This window comes from Haliaeetus albicilla, chromosome Z (genome assembly GCF_947461875.1).
Source record: "Haliaeetus albicilla chromosome Z, bHalAlb1.1, whole genome shotgun sequence".
Lineage (NCBI taxonomy): Eukaryota > Metazoa > Chordata > Aves > Accipitriformes > Accipitridae > Haliaeetus > Haliaeetus albicilla.
The window spans coordinates 37,181,563-37,197,138 of record NC_091516.1 but is presented as its reverse complement, the minus strand read 5'-3'; the positions used below and the strand labels follow the sequence as shown (position 1 = coordinate 37,197,138).

General features: G+C 40.8%; 2 protein-coding genes across 23 annotated transcripts in view; one reads left to right on the top strand and one right to left on the bottom strand.

Annotated features, from left to right (window-relative positions):
* The window catches only part of LOC138683829 (uncharacterized), a 28,015-nt gene extending 15,618 nt beyond the window's left edge, over window positions 1–12,397 (bottom strand). For 4 of the 11 annotated variants that reach the window (XM_069776509.1, XM_069776508.1, XM_069776512.1 and 1 more), the window contains exons 1-2: window positions 12,288–12,397; window positions 114–268 (exon numbers count right to left, since the gene is read on the bottom strand). The gene's annotated coding sequence lies outside the window, so the exon portion shown is untranslated. Of the gene's footprint in view, window positions 1–113; window positions 269–11,647; window positions 11,950–12,287 lie in introns of those variants that run through there. The other 7 variants (XM_069776513.1, XM_069776517.1, XM_069776514.1 and 4 more) reach the window with 4 other exon arrangements.
* The window catches only part of AUH (AU RNA binding methylglutaconyl-CoA hydratase), a 171,324-nt gene continuing 167,761 nt past the window's right edge, over window positions 12,014–15,576 (top strand). For 5 of the 12 annotated variants that reach the window (XM_069776524.1, XM_069776521.1, XM_069776522.1 and 2 more), the window contains exon 1: window positions 12,014–12,306. In XM_069776524.1, coding sequence (XP_069632625.1) covers window positions 12,081–12,306 — 226 coding nt within the window. In that variant the 5' untranslated portion in view covers window positions 12,014–12,080. The remainder of the gene's footprint in view (window positions 12,307–15,576) is intronic. The other 7 variants (XM_069776529.1, XM_069776528.1, XM_069776530.1 and 4 more) reach the window with 3 other exon arrangements.

Below are 15,576 nucleotides of genomic sequence, written 5' to 3'. Positions count from 1 at the left end.
AAGTGATTTCAAACAGTGCAGAAGAAAAATTAACAGATATTTGCATGGATTTAGCTCCTGCTATGACACTGCTTCAATATTACCATATGGCACCACTTTTATCCAGAACATACCTGTCTTTTCGTACAGTTCATTTCTAAACTGTAGGCCCTCCAAGATGGAAATACTGCAACTTAGCCAGTTTGCATGACTTCTGACAGAAAGGTGAAAAATTAGGAGAAGGCGCATCCTTGGTATTCTAGTGATGTCACCGACAAAGTGTAGTTCTCTGTAACAAGACATGGAGAGATGACACATAAGACTAGGTGGCCTATCTTTCAAGACAATTAATTACTTCCAAGGCCAATCTTAGAAATGACTGGGCCATTCTAGTTTAAACTTAGCCAAAGCCCGAGGCAGGCATTCAGCATGGCAAACCTTAGTCTGAATGGCTACATTTATTACAATTGTAAACCATTTTATGATGTGGGCAGGTGGACAAATGTAGGCGGCATCTGACTATAACATGGAATAGTTTTCTGCTTTTGCCTTTCACATACAGAAAAAACCCCAGTGGGTCTGGATGAATAGCTCTGTGCCAAAGCCAGCCTCCAAGTAGTTAAATGTCTCTCATCTATTCTGCATCCCACACACAACTGTGTGTGGGAATGCTTGTAAATTTAATGAAGTGCTGACTGAAAGAAGTTTATGCCTGGCTTCCAATTAGATACTAACAAGCTAACCTTACGTAGCACAAACTCCTTAGTATGAAGATGGAATATATTAGCTATAAGCAACCTCAGAGTGCCCAACTTTATAACATTGCCAAGACTCTTTTTTTTTTTTTCACAGAACAAGCTTTTCCTTTTAACATCTTGGCTCAATTCACTTTGTTTTTGAAGTCAGTGTGACCTCCCCATTGATCCCAATGGGTTTTGCACTGGGGTCTTAGATGTGCAGCTGTTGCTGATACAGGGTAAGTATTCAAATACTGCACAAAGTGAGTAACAAGAAGTGGTTTGTAAATTTATCTTGCACAATAATCTAACCAGAAGATAGACCAGAGGACAAAAGGATACCTATTGCTTTTTCTTAGATCTCCCAGGTCACATGCAAATGGTGGTTCTCCACCTATTCAGGCCTAGTTGCACATTCCAGCTATCTCCTGGCTCCGAGTTTAGGCAAGATCTGGGCATATTTGTCCCCTTGTTAGAAAGGGGACAGAATAGAAAGGGTCTACAGTATGCTTCACCTGCATTTTTTATGACCTCCACCTGTATGACGCATCTTTAATGTAAGCACTGTGGCCTCTGTTACTCTGTACAAACACTATATTCATGAGTTTTGTCAGGCATAAAGTGAAATTTACTGCTAAATTCTTCAAAAAGTGAGCTGGGTATCATGATACAGAGCATTTCAACACCCAACTTTTAGGACACCTAGTTGCTCTGCTGGGTTCTCTAGGCTTTTGGAACCTACATGTCCATGAGAAAAGGTGGACATCTAAGAGTGGAATATCTGAAAAGCAATGTAAGTGGCAAACAATCTAAGCTAGCCGATAGGGAAATACTGAGGAAAACAATATATTTTTAAATTTTATCCTATTTATGAGGCTTCTTAGTCCTATAATTATGAAAGAAATTGCTTTGCCACTTACTAGAATTTTTACAAATATATTTAGAAGGTTGTAGCACCTCTTTACATCTTTTTCTAAAAATTGCTGTCTTGAAATTGTTATCATTAATCTGTTTCTTACCTTTGTTGCTAGCTTTCTGTTAATAACTGTGTAACAGCTGGTTACTTTCTAACTGGAAATGGAACAGTAGCTCACTTGGTGCCACTGAGCATCTTGTAAGTGCATTTTTTTTTCCAAGACATACTGTATCTGACAAGTCTGACAGACCACATAATACAGCCAGTAAGAAGTTTCAGCCAGCCCACGAAATTAAGTCTTAGATACAGTAAAAATGACTAAAAAGATGCAGAATCTGATCTCAGAGAAATGTCACTTTGTGAACATGTCAAAACTAATTTGAATAAATCTTTAAATGGTACTTCAATTAAGTTTTCCAGTAATGAATAAAGAGAATATGTACCATCTCTTAATTAAAACTTATTTATTTTCCTATTCTTTTCATTAAGAAAACCCACCTATCTTCACTTCTTGTTCACTATTGTGGCTATTTTGTATACTTCTGTTTTGGTATATGTGATAGTTCAAGGTGTAAAAGTTTAGAAAGCTTGGTTTTATGATACACTTGTACATGTTTTTTACATATAACTCTAAAAACATCACTCTGTATTTGAAAGAGAAAATTTTAAACAATTTTCCTCCAACAGACTTAAAAAATAAATCGCCTTATTCTTTGTATATCCTTGTGTACTTTTTCCTTTTAGCTTATTACCTAAGCTTTGCTATTTGAACAATGGTTTTCTTCTTCTCTAGCCCCATTTTCTTTTTATATTTGATCCTGTCATGAAGTTCTAACTGAATGTGTGACATCAGTCATTTCCATGGGAACAGACTGATGCTTTAAACATAGGATTATGACGAATTCAACACAGGATCAAGTAAAAGGAAAACAAGTCTATGAGCAAGCAAGATTTTATTAGAGCACAACAGTGTTCTGTTAAAAGGGTGGAGAAAGGAATAGAAATGCTGCATACACTTCCACTTTTTAACATTGCAGTTCTGTGTGATGGTCCATGTATTGTGGTTATTTATTTCAGATGTTAACAATATTTGATGTAACATCTGTGGCACTCAGACATTGCCAAAATTTTCAGACATATTCGTCAGTCTTCTTACATATCCAATACAAGACACAGTGGGTTTTCGTGACTACTTGCAGTTGCAAATAGAATCATAGAATCATAGAATGGTTTGGGTTGGAAGGGGCTTTAAAGATCATCTACTTCCAGCTAACTCCCCTGCCATGGGCAGGGACACCTTCCACTAGACCACGTTGCTCAAAGCCCCATCCAACCTGGCCTTGAACACTTCCAGGGATGGGGCATCCACAGCCTCTCTGGGCAACCTGTTCCAGTGTCTTACCACCCTCACAGTCAAGAACTTCTTCCTTACATCTAATCTAAATCTACCCTCTTTCAGTTTAAAGCCATCACCCTTTGTCCTATCATGACACGCCCTTGCAAAAAGTCCCTCTCTGGCTTTCTTGCAGGCCCCCTTTAGGTACTGGAAGGCTGCTCTAAGGTTTCCCCAGAGCCTTCTCTCCTCCAGGCTGAACAACCCCAACTCTCTCAGCCTGTCTTCATAGGACAGGTGCTCCAGCCCTCTGATCACCTTCGTGACCCTCCTCTGGACATGCTCCAACAGCTCCATGTCCTTCTTATGTTGGGGGCCCCAGAGCTGAACACAGTACTGCTCCAGGTGGACTCTCACCAGAACAGAGTAGAGGGGGAGAATTACCTCCCTCGACCTGCTGGTCACACTTCTTTTGATGCAGCCCGGAATACAGGTGGCTTTCTGGGCTGCAAACGCACACTGCCAGGTCATGTTGAGCTTTTCAACCAAGTTCAGTAGAGGTCGTAGGCTTTCAACACCTCTGAAAAATCATGCTTAAAACATTTCAGGTTGAACTCTGAAAAACCGAACACAGGCAACTGCTGGGAAATATGGCTGTACATTAATTTGTCTTAGTAAGTTTATGTTAAGAAATGTCATAGTTTTAACTTATTAAGAATCATAAAACCACTTCCTTTAAAAAATAATTTTAGCCCAGCACAATCTAATTTATGTAATGAAAAAAATAATCTGTTTTCTGTAAATGACATTCCCTTTAGCTGAAGTCTGTTATTATGAAGCATCTTGAGTATAATGCAGACATACACATGTATGTGGATTTCTGTTGGGTCAACTTCCTACTCCACATTTTCCAGGCTAAAGGGCTACTGGTTGCATTAGAAATTTCATTAAAAGTCTCATTCTAGGGTCAAAACAGACCCTGGTAAGCTGTGACATCTCAGAGGTTCTGTCTTGTTCCCACCTCATCCTATACTACACCGATCAACTGAAGCTATACTGACAAGGCTCATATAGTCACCGAGGAACCAGATACTGTGGTGATATCAAAACTACAAAGAAAACTACAAAAGTTTTATTCTACAGTTAAAGAAGCTATGGTATTTTATGTTTCTGTGCAGTGGCTACTGGAAGGATTGTTATTTTAGTCCTGCCCTGCCCAAGATGCCTAAATCCAAAGAAGTATTGCGTGCCTCCTTTAAGCTTTGCTGGCAGAGGGTGTAGGATGAGGGACGAGAAAAATGCCAAGGATACTCTATATCTCTGTTCCGAGAAATATCAATCTTAAGGTCACTACTGGAGTCTGATTAATGCATGGATTAAGAATAACACCAAAACCTGTACCATTATACCTAATTGTATTAAATATCCATTTCAGTGTTCACAGTTTACTGGCTCTTCTGAACACCTTGGGAATTTCTTTCACTAAACAGCTTTAATATACTGTTTCAGAACATAGAAACATCCCATTCTTGTTCATATTTTTACTTCTTCCACCTATTGTTAGACTGCATATACCACAGGAAAAAGGCATGTTTGAAAGACTTCAATAAAGAGGGAAACCACATTCTTAACTTTTTTGAGGCATACTGTTGAAACAGCACAAATGCTACAAAATTTCTGAAAGTTATGGGCCATCTCTGAAGTAAAAGACTGCAGGCAATATTAGCCTAACATTCTGGCTTAGTCCTGGAAACCTGGTTTAGGTTTTTTTAAGTATTCCACTTCATTGAGCTGCTTACATACATAAAGTTTTTTTTTTTGCCAGCTGCTGCCAGGGCTGAGAAGACACAGTACATTGTGTTCTGCTTAGCAGATAAAACATACTTCACAGGGCATAAGGCAACTGGATGATAGTTTCACCTTCCAGACATGAAGTGACATACACAAGAAGATACTATCTAGAAAGAAAATGTTAACTATGACTCTGAAGATAGGTTGATCTTTGTAATTATTTTTCTTTAATTGACAATTTTCACAAATTGCAAAAACTGATTCCTAGATGAGATTCCTAATTTTGAGGATCTACAAACCCATGTCTTTAAAGAATGTTAGAAACCAAAAATCTGAAAATTGCTGTGTTTGAAATGGCTGTTTACTGGCATTGGTGAATAATTCTGTATTCAGTCTGTGCCTAGACACATAAAATACTAGCCGCTTAGTCTGCATTTTTCTTTTATGTTCACCTACCAATTGCTATGTTCATTGTTCTTGATCTTAAGAATCTTGCTTTATTACATAGACAAATGACTTACTTACACTGCAGTGTTTAAGTAAAAAAAAGGTTATGATGAAACCATTCTGACAAAACATAAGAGTCTTTAGTTTATGTAGATCCCGATTCATCTATTCTCATATTCATGTGAGATACAAAGATTGTGATTATTTAACCTTTTGCTCTGTCCCGGAAATTTGGGGCATAAGGTCATACAGATTCTTTGACATTACAAGAGTTCTTATGTATGACAGAATAAGCTTTCACTGAAAATGCTTATTCAGCTTATCAGACTGTCTTAATTGCATCAGTATGTAGAGAGTAAAGAATGCAGGAAAATACTGTTAAGGTTAGAATGGAAAAGATAACCTAGTCTAATGACACTGAACAGAAGAGCAAAAAAGCCCCCAGTGTTTTCCCCATATGGCATGAAAATGAATGTGAAGCATTTCTTAAAAAGGATGACATATATTCAGTAGATCTCTGCACAACATATTGTTAATCATAAAAGACTAAAAAGGAAAAGCAATGAACATAAATATGTTTTACATCATAACAGCTTAAAATTTATTTTCAGAGTGATTTGTGCATAATGCATCACATTTTTCAAGCAGTAACTATGCAATTGACTTTCTTAAATGCTCCAGCTTTTAGCAAAAAGGTGAAAAATATCTTAAACCTCACATATTATCTACAGTGCATCCACTGTAAGCTCAGTTGTGTTTAGACATAAACCACCTAAAAGAAAAAGAAATTAGCTGAACAGAAGGCATTGTAATTAATGCCATTCAGACATGTAATACACATCTTAACTCTCGGCTTGCTTGTGAAGAGTAATAAAGAATTACATCTGATAAAAACAGTCTATGAAGTGCTGTTGATTTTTCTATAACTTTTTACAGCTTGAGCATAAAAGACCAGGTTTCTCCTAGCTCCTAGTAGAGACCTGGATTTCATGACAAAGTATTGCCTTTAAACAGTGCAGAGTTTCTTGGTAAGTTCTTTTCGCTAGAAATCACATTACATTGGGACAGAAGCATTAAAATATTTTTCATCTCCTGATTGTAATGATGACAGTAATTTTTAATTTGTTTCATTGAGAGTTCTACAGAAATGCCCTTTATTACTTTAATTAAAAAACTTTTAAACAAAATGTTATTCAGATGAATTGCAACTTTATTTCACCAAATGCTTGTTTGGACAGAAACCCTACTCTCTGCATTTAGTTATTGCTTTTATTAAGTTAGTAATTCTTTGTTCCAAAATGCTTCCTTCTCTAGGCTAATACCTAGTTCTATTTCATTCTTCTAGATAGCATAAATTTGACAGGATTGTTTTACTGCCTCCTTAGCAGAAGACCAGATAGCTTTTTACCACACATAAAGGCACTCTGATAAAACTGGGAAATCCATTTTCTACTAGAATTTCATATCAACTATCTTAAATCAAATGCCAATTACATCAGTAGTGTTCTGCCTGGTTTCTGTGCTTCTTGTGCAGCTTTCACTGACCCTCCTATACTATATGAGAGCTTGCCTTGTCAGTTGCCAAAGCAAAGATCCTCTAAGACACAGTTAACAATAATGTTGGCTCTGGAGTTCTTCAAAAGGATACAAAGATGGAAGGGGAGAGGAGTATTGCTTCATACAAAGGCTTGTCTAGAACCCTGATCATGAGGACTATAAATGATTTTAACAATATCTATAAATAGCTGAACAGGATACACTCACTGTAAGAAAAGTATACAATGATGTTGCAGTTTGGTTGCAGTTTGCCTGAATCCATACTAATTTACCTGAATCGGTGAATGTCTGTTTTGCTGAGCTACTTTAAAAACACAAGAAAGCTTTTTAAAAGCTTTGGCAAAAGGATACATATCAGCATTCACAGACTTGGAGTTGTAATTAGATACAAGCATCTCAATTTTTAGGAGCCTACCCTGTTGGTCAATTCTCTATTTCCATTATCTTTGCTTACATTGACCCCTATAGAAATACATACCTTTACTTCATGCCCTTTTGGGATAAACTGTGTGCCTTGCCCCAAATGAAAACATTCTACATATTTTCTTTACTAAATACCTGCACAGTTCCTGTTAGAAGTACCAAAGGCCTTCTTTAGGCTCTGATCTTCCAATATTACATGGTTGCAGCTCTGTGGCAACTATTGCCAATTCACCCATGCAAGAGGCCTTGCTCAGCACGTTTATGTTCCTGTAATTGTTTTAGCGTTCTGCCTTGTTTGTGATCTGCAGAGAATGGGCAGACAATTTGGTTGTTTCTACCTCCCGTGTTTGGGAAGTAGGATTTTAAGCAGTCCCTAGTGTAATTGGCTCACATATGCCAGGTGCTTGTCCACTAAATCAATCCAATGCAGTTGTCTCCATTTTCAAGATGCAATACATGCACAAATAAATGGGGTTGACATGAACGTAAAGACAAAATCTGTCCTGTGCTCCAAGGCATGAGTGACACATAAGTACATTTTTCAACAATACGTGTTGGAACCAGATAACAAGTGCCATGTAAGAAAACTTGCAAGCATACCCAAGTAGACTGAGTTTCATAAGAATAATTTCTGAAGAGAAAAAATAAGCTGTAAAAACATCATATATCTTAGCATTATAATCTCAAAGCTGCACTGCGCAGAGAGAAAATAGACAATCCAAGGAAACAGCTGCCTGTAAAACATATTGAACAGGCATGGTGCCAGAAAGGGAACATACTGCGTGTGCTACATGCTTATTAATAATACATAACAATGCAGGACTTCAGCATTATCAGTGTTACAAGAAGATCAAAAAGGCTTTAAAAAAAGTTAAAAATCAAGATTGGAAATGCAAGTGTGCTAACTGGATAACATAATAATCAGTAAAATTCTGCTATTAATAAAAAGCAAATATGTGAAAATCGGAAGAGACAAAAGCTCCTGGTGAGTGCTGTGAAATTGAAACAACCTTTATAAACCAACTTAGACAACAGGTAGCTAATGGATGTCACTCTCAAATATCAACAGTAATTTTACAGAGACAATTAATTTCCACCTTGCAAGAAAGACAAGTGATTTAGCTCAAAAAGCCAAAATTGGTTGCTCCATTTTCCCCCTAAAACATGTTCCCCTTTCACTTTAGTTACACACTGCCACTGATGGCTCATCCAGGGAAAATGAAACTATTTGTTACACCTCATCTACATGCACCATGTAAGAAAATCAAAGCAACTTAGAATTATGTGAGATTCCTTCACGTCCTTATTCCTGCTACATTGTACATACTGTCTGCACCTTTTCATTGTTAGCTGTAAAGTCATGTATTAGTATAAATACACATGCAACCATTTTTCTGTCTCATTTCAAATGTTTTATTAGTAATTTTAATAATACTAGATGCCTAACTGAACATACACAAGTACTTTCACACTCCTTGATTTTAGGTACCTAACTTAAGTCTTAAGTTTAGAGGCCACACTCCTCCGCTATACTTAAGAGCGAGATTGTTCCTCTAGAAAGTGAATCATGGCAGGTGCCCTGCACTGATGCATGTTGAATAACGTTCTGAAGACACTTCTCTCCACTAATCATGCAGGCACCCTCCCAATTTCTGCACCCTACACACTGTGTGTGCCTAAGTTGCAACAGTACTGCATCAAAAACACAGAAAAAGAAAAAAGACTGCCCTCCCCAACCTCCCCTCCCTTCAGACTGTATTTTCAAACAAAAGCCATGAACAAAGCTAAAAAAGGGGCTGCACATTTCCTTTTTCAGCCTCAGTCCTGTACACTCTGAGAACCTGCAACCTGATTTGAATGGGCTTTACAGGGTAATTCCAAATGTAAAATTAATTAGTGTGAAGGGCCTTCAAGTTTTTTTCCCTTGGATTAGATTATGATTGAGTGACCATATTAAAAGTAACAGCTGAGTGCAGAGAATTGCTGAGCTATTCTCCAGCTACACTGGTTCTATTTTCATTAACGCTAACATTGCTTTTCTGGGCATACGGGAGGCTGAGTCAAGATTTATACAGTTGTGCTAAATCAATTTATTTTACTCATCACCAAGTATCAATATTTGGATTTCTGTGTGCAGCAGCTATCAGGTTACCAAGCAATGTCATATGCTGTTTAGGTAGTTATTTAAGAGTTTTGTTCCAGTTCCTCCATTTTTTTTCTTCTTATTAGGATATATGTTTAAATAATAACCTGCATGTCAATATGCTTTCCCTCTGTAACTAAATGTGCTTTCCATGTACTATTTTGACTTTAAAGCTGTGGTGTTAGAACTAAACCACAGTGAAAAAAAACAGGGAACAAGAGAATATGGAAAACTTTGCTTTCATCCAAAAGTCCTGATTCATGCTTGAATGTCAGTGCAATGGGAGGAACTGAATATACAGTATTACAAAATGCACTGTAGTATAAAATTACCAAAATAGAATACACTTATATGAGTATCGTGCAGTTTTAGGCATTAATACAGAGAGACACAGTTCAAAGAACAGAAAGACCCACTACAGCAGGCATCTTTATGTCTCTCGTTGCCAAATATTAAAAATTTCATTTTTAAAAAACGTTTACTCCATAGACTGCAGAAAATCTTCAAGAGCTTTAACTTTCTTATGTTACAATGATAGCTACATTGCCACTCTTCATGACCATTCTGTGTTCAAAAAACACTGAAGAGGTCATTGGAATAAAACTGTTTCTCTAGGTGTAAACACACCTTAGCAATGTAGATGTGGAAAACTGCAGAAAAAGTGAATAGAAATTAAATTTTGTTTTCACTTCTTATGCTAAGAAAGTAAAATCAAACAGTGACGGTGTAAAAGAAAATTGTACTTCTAAAATTCTTCCGGCTTTAACCATGATGGTGGGTGTTTGTATAGTAGATAGGAAGCTGCTGGGCTTGATTCCATACACTGACCTCTGTTCAGGAAAGTGTTCGCTAGACCTTCAGTCTGGGAACCATTGCAAATGACAGTTGTACAGGGACACCATGTTTGCCTTCAGCTTCAAAGCAGCATTATGGTACTGTAGTGAATCTAGTTCTGCTTTTAATATCTTTTTACCCTATCCTCTGTCTTTTAGAATAGTGCTGTCTCTCTGCCTCTATTGACATAATTGGGTATGATCTTTCAAAATTCCTTCTCATAAAATAAAATGTTCTTCAACTGTGAATGAAATTTCCATGACAGGCATTCTTTATTCCCTTCTGCTGGAAAAGTCTTTAGCATACTGCGGGCACTACTGGAACAGGCTGTTAATCACAAGCTATAGTCCTGTTTAAATAGTAAAACATAATAAATACAAGGCTATAGTCTGCCTGTTCCTCCCCCCCCCCGCCCCCCCCGTTTGCCCTTCATGGTGCTCTACAAGAACAAATAGGACATTATTTTTAGATTTTCGTTTCTCCAGAAGGAAGGCAGTAGAAGTGCTACTGAGCAGCCACATGAAGGAGAGGAATGCACTAGCTAGTTTTCCCAAACGACAACCAAAATGGCTCCATCTGAGCCTCTGTTGGGAAGCAGTACAGCTTTATCCCTCTGATTAAGTAACACTGAGTTTTGTAAAGGACAGAAGGTGGCTCAAAGACATGTTTTCAATTCTCAAGGCCTAATTCTTTGAAGTAAAAAAACTTGAAAAAGACAAACTTCACAGCTTTAGGAGCCTCATTAATGTCCTGGATTAACTGCAGCTACAGCAACGTTTCCCAAGCCCTGTGTAAGGAGTCGAGTGAACGTCTTTACTTATATCTAATATATACATATACTCAGGCCCAAATAAATCTTATGATATTGACACATGGATTGATGAAATTCTACCGTCCTTTTGAAACAGGTCATAGTGGTCTTCTAACATGTGGATTTGCGACTAAAGATGGCAACTATCTCCCACCTCCACCCTTACCGCTTATATCCTTTGACTCCCTTCATGCTGGTACACCTGCCAGGGTGCGTGGAGGGGAAGCAGACACCACAGCCATGTTGCTTACACAACTAAACCCAGCTCTGAATATCAAGTCATATTAACTTGATCCTCGGTTTTGGAAAGCAACGGTAATTCTGAGTGCCCAAAAAGAGGAGGGTTGGTGTAGAGTGAGAGGGGAAACGAATGCAAGCAGTCTTTTATCTCAGCGCGCAGAACCAAGTACTACTTGGTTTAAGTTATTGACCGTAGCTGCTCTGGTCAGCACTGATGCCACCACTGGGCCTGGGCACAGTTGTGATACTTGAAAAGCAGCAAGAGCTTCGGAAAAGTTCACGTGCATTCTTTCTGGGACCACCTCACGCAGTGCAACAAAGCCCGAGCACGTTGCCTTCAAGATGGGATCTAGGTAAGCTCACCACAAATATAAATGTGCTGCATAATTTCCACCGCTGTCAAGCACTCTCAATAAAACTAAACAGCAATTTTTACCGATCAGAAACTGCTCCACGCACCAGCGTATTTCAAGCTGTGGGTGAAAAATCTCATCTCTCTTCTGGCTGGCTAACAAGTCTTTTCTCCTCATCGGCATCCGCCAGAGCTGGGGCCTGCCCGCTCGACGCCGCCAGGCCAGGCCAGGCCCGGCCAAGGCGCCGCGCTGCCCAGCCGCCCCCTCCTCGCGGGCTCCCGCGGCTCAGCCTGCGGCCGGCGACGCCCCAACGGCTTTCGGGCGGCCGTTGAGCGCGCGCGCGCGCCCTGCGCGCGAGGTCCTCGCGCCTCGGCGGCGGCGCGCGGGGGGGGCGCGCGGGGGGGGGGCGGGCGGGGGGAGGGGGCCGGCGGCGCCCCGTGCGTGCCGCAGCCGGTCACGTGGGCGGCGGGACCGGGGCCGGCGGTCGCGAGAGGCTGAGGCGGCGCAGGCAGCAGCATGGCGGCGGCGCTGGGCGGCCTGGGCCTCCTGCAAGGCCGAGTCAGGCTGGCAGCCGCGGCCGCCGCGACCTCCTCCCTCGGCCGGCCCGGCCGCCGGGCGCCGGTGCCGCGAGGCGCCGCCGCCGCCGCCGCTGCTGCTCTCCTCTCGGCCGGGAGGAGCTACGGTTCCGAGGCGAAGGAAGAGGAGGAGCTGCGGGTCCGGTACCTGGATGACGAGCACAAAGGTAACGAGCAGAAGGCGGCAGCGGCGGGGCGGCCCTCTGCCGCTGCCCCGGCTCCGGCAGCGCCCGGGCCGCCGGCCCGGGGTGACCCTTGTGGGGTGGCCGCCGCGGCGGGGCAGGGAGGGGGAAGTGCCGGCGAGGGGAGGAGGGGGCGGCTGCCCCGCGGCGAGGGGCGGGAAGGGAAGGGCGCGGCGGCTCCTCCTCCTCCTCCTCCTCCTCCTCCTCCTCCTCCTCGTCGGCACCTCGGCCCGTGACTTTGTGGCAGGGTGCGGGGAACTGCCGGCATGGCAGTTGCAGAGGTGGGGCGGCTTGGTCTCTCTTGGCCTGTCTTTTTCAGAGTGCCTCAGGGTACGTGCTGCGTGTGCCAGGTACGCCTCTCTGAGGTGGCATCTGTTGGCCACCTTAACGGGAGAAAATGAAGTTTAGCGGCAAACTGCTGCAGTCGTGCAGCTTCCCACACCTGTTACATGGTTGCGTGCGGGGGTTAGAGAAGGACACAGAAGTTGCATCGACGTTTTCTGTTCTGGAAAGTGTGGCTTCAGCGCTCTTGCTCGTCTCATGCTGCTCTCCTAGTAACCATCTCGCCCTCCTCCTTGCTTTTAGCGCTGTCAGCTGCTGCTGACCTTGTTCTATTCAGCTATGCTAAGAGTCTTGTTTTAACCCACCTGCTTAAACAAAGAAAGAAGATCGGTTCTCCAGAGCGGTCTGGAGCCAGTGCATCACAACATGGACACTTTGTACTTCTTCTTCTGGTTTGGTGCTCACCACGTGATCTTCCCGTGGAGGTGTTTCACCTCCTTTTGGTGTTTGTCACTACCTTCCCATTTGGGTGCAGCAGGGCTAGGAATGGTGGAGAAACAGTGCAAGCTCCGTTCCTGAGGATTTATTTTCAGAGACATGATGTTATACCTACTTCTGTGGAGAGGGCCATAGTGTGGAGCTCATCATCTGCAGCACATGAGTCTCTTTATGTAGATAGCATGTCTTGGGATAACCATGTGTTGAGATGCACAATTCAGTTTACATCTCTCAGCATGTAAACTCAAGTTACTTCAGACTTGCTGGAAATCCAGGCAAACGCCTGAGAGTTGAGTATGCACGTACATAGATTTGTACTATACAGAGACGTAACTTTAAAACTTTGAATTTCAGCATGAGGCTTAGAAGATGATTGTTTTTCAAAGGAGAACAGGTTCTGCTTTCATTTGAGGGAAGGCTTTTCTGTCACTGGTGAGGGTCAGTAAAGTTGATGATGTAATCTGATCCTGAAATCCATTTCTGTCTTGGTGGTTGTTCTGTTCCCAATGCTTTCCAATTCCTTAAAGATATACTTCTTTAATTCTGTTTTCTCAGCCAGCTGTGGAACTCGGAATTAGTTTTAAACATCTATTTTAATTTTTTAAGGTTATTTTAAATTGAGGAAAAGGCAAGGTGGGAGGAAAGAAGAGTTCGTAAAATGTTGAAGGAGTGTTTTTGTTTGTTTTGTGCTTTTCCAACAAGAGGTAGAAGATACTCGAGTACTACCTAAGATCAAGATTTTTATTTCTGCTATTAGACAACAAGCAATAGAAGTAGGTACTGTGTTCCAGCTGTTCAGTCAGCTAGGAATCATTGCTTTTGCAATGTCATGAAGGTGTTTTGTACTGTGTATCTCCCTGAAGTTCATTATTGGGTGTTTCTGATGCAGACGATGTAAGTTTGATTATGCAGAGAATTGAAGGAGGTTTTTGAAGAAAAGGTGCACAGATAGCTAAAGTTTTGCGTGCTAATAGCCCACCTGTTTTTATTTTTTTCTGTTGAAAAACTCTTTTTGGAGTTGTTTTTTCTTTCCTTCTCAGAATATACATCTTCGTTAAATGCATCATTAAAAATGCCCCCAAACATGCAGATCGCTTTTGGAGTGTTAAATCAACTGGCGCTATCATAAGGAAGGATTCAATCAATGTATTTTTAATTCATTAATTCTCTTCAGGAGAAGGGATTTTCTTTGGCTTTGCCTTTCAGAAGGACATAGAAACAAATACTATTTGCTAATAAAGCATAAGAACAAGGGTCTTAGAAGTAAGCCAGAAGGAGACATAAGTTTCATATGCCTCTTTCAGCAGCACAAAGAGCACACCACGTTTCTGCGAAAGAAACATGTCTGTGCTTCCTCCCCATGCTGCTACTGCACATCCTCCTCCTCGCCTTGTGTGTCAAGTTCATCTATCTTTATCTGCTTACAGCATGTAATACCCTTGCTGCATTAGGATGCTAACTCCATATAAGCCCCTGTGGTCTTTCTTGCTCTTCCCTGACCTACCATTCCTTTTTCCACCAGTTCAGGTTCTAGACCTTCCTGAGTGGGACCCCAGTGCTGTTGCCTCATCATATTCTTCCATTACATACTTCTTGACTACACACAGGGACAGATACTGTCCCTCTGACTACCTTTTATGGCACACATGCTCATTTGTGCTGTGATTATGCTTTTGTCCATGCCTAGTCTTTCTGTGCTACTTGGAGAAGGATGTGTTGTCCAGGGGCTTTTACAGCTGAGGGTGCTGGGGAGACAGGAAAACTGACAGTAACTGCCTCACGTGGAGGCACGTATCTTGCAGCTCTACACAAATCATTCCCTGCAGATGAAGTAGCAAACTGTCCTGCTTCCTAACGCTTACATGTGATTCATATACTACAGTTTTTGGAAAGTTGTTAAACATAAACTGAAATGAGACTATCTTTGAAATGGCTATTTATTACAATTTTAACTCAAGACTTTCCAGCTTCCAAATTTGAACTGAACTAGAATACAAAAGATGTGAGATTTTTGAAGAATGTGATTGTAAAATTCCTGTGTATTCTGAACAACATGTTGCAACTCGTGAAGCTTTTAGTATCAGTTTTCTATGAGTTTAGGTGACTGTCAGTGCATTAATATTTTTTAATTAAAAACATATCTTTTGCTTTATTTGAGATTGTATTTGATTATCACTAGGGCTGAAATATATTACAACTATTTCAGAACTTTTAGCCAAGTTACATTAGTCATCCCATTACAAATTGTAATGCACTTAGGGCTTTTGGTCCTTAAGTTATAGATGGAATTAGGAGAAATATCTCTGTAGTCTTGACTCAAGTGTTGCAGTGTGACTTTCTGGAATGTGATATAAATATTTGTAAAATTTAGATTTTACACTAGAATGACTCTTTGTGCTTAAATTTTTCAGCTGGTTTTAGTTGAGTTAGAGTATGTGAGACAGCTTTTTGTCCTCATCAGTTAGAATTTTAACA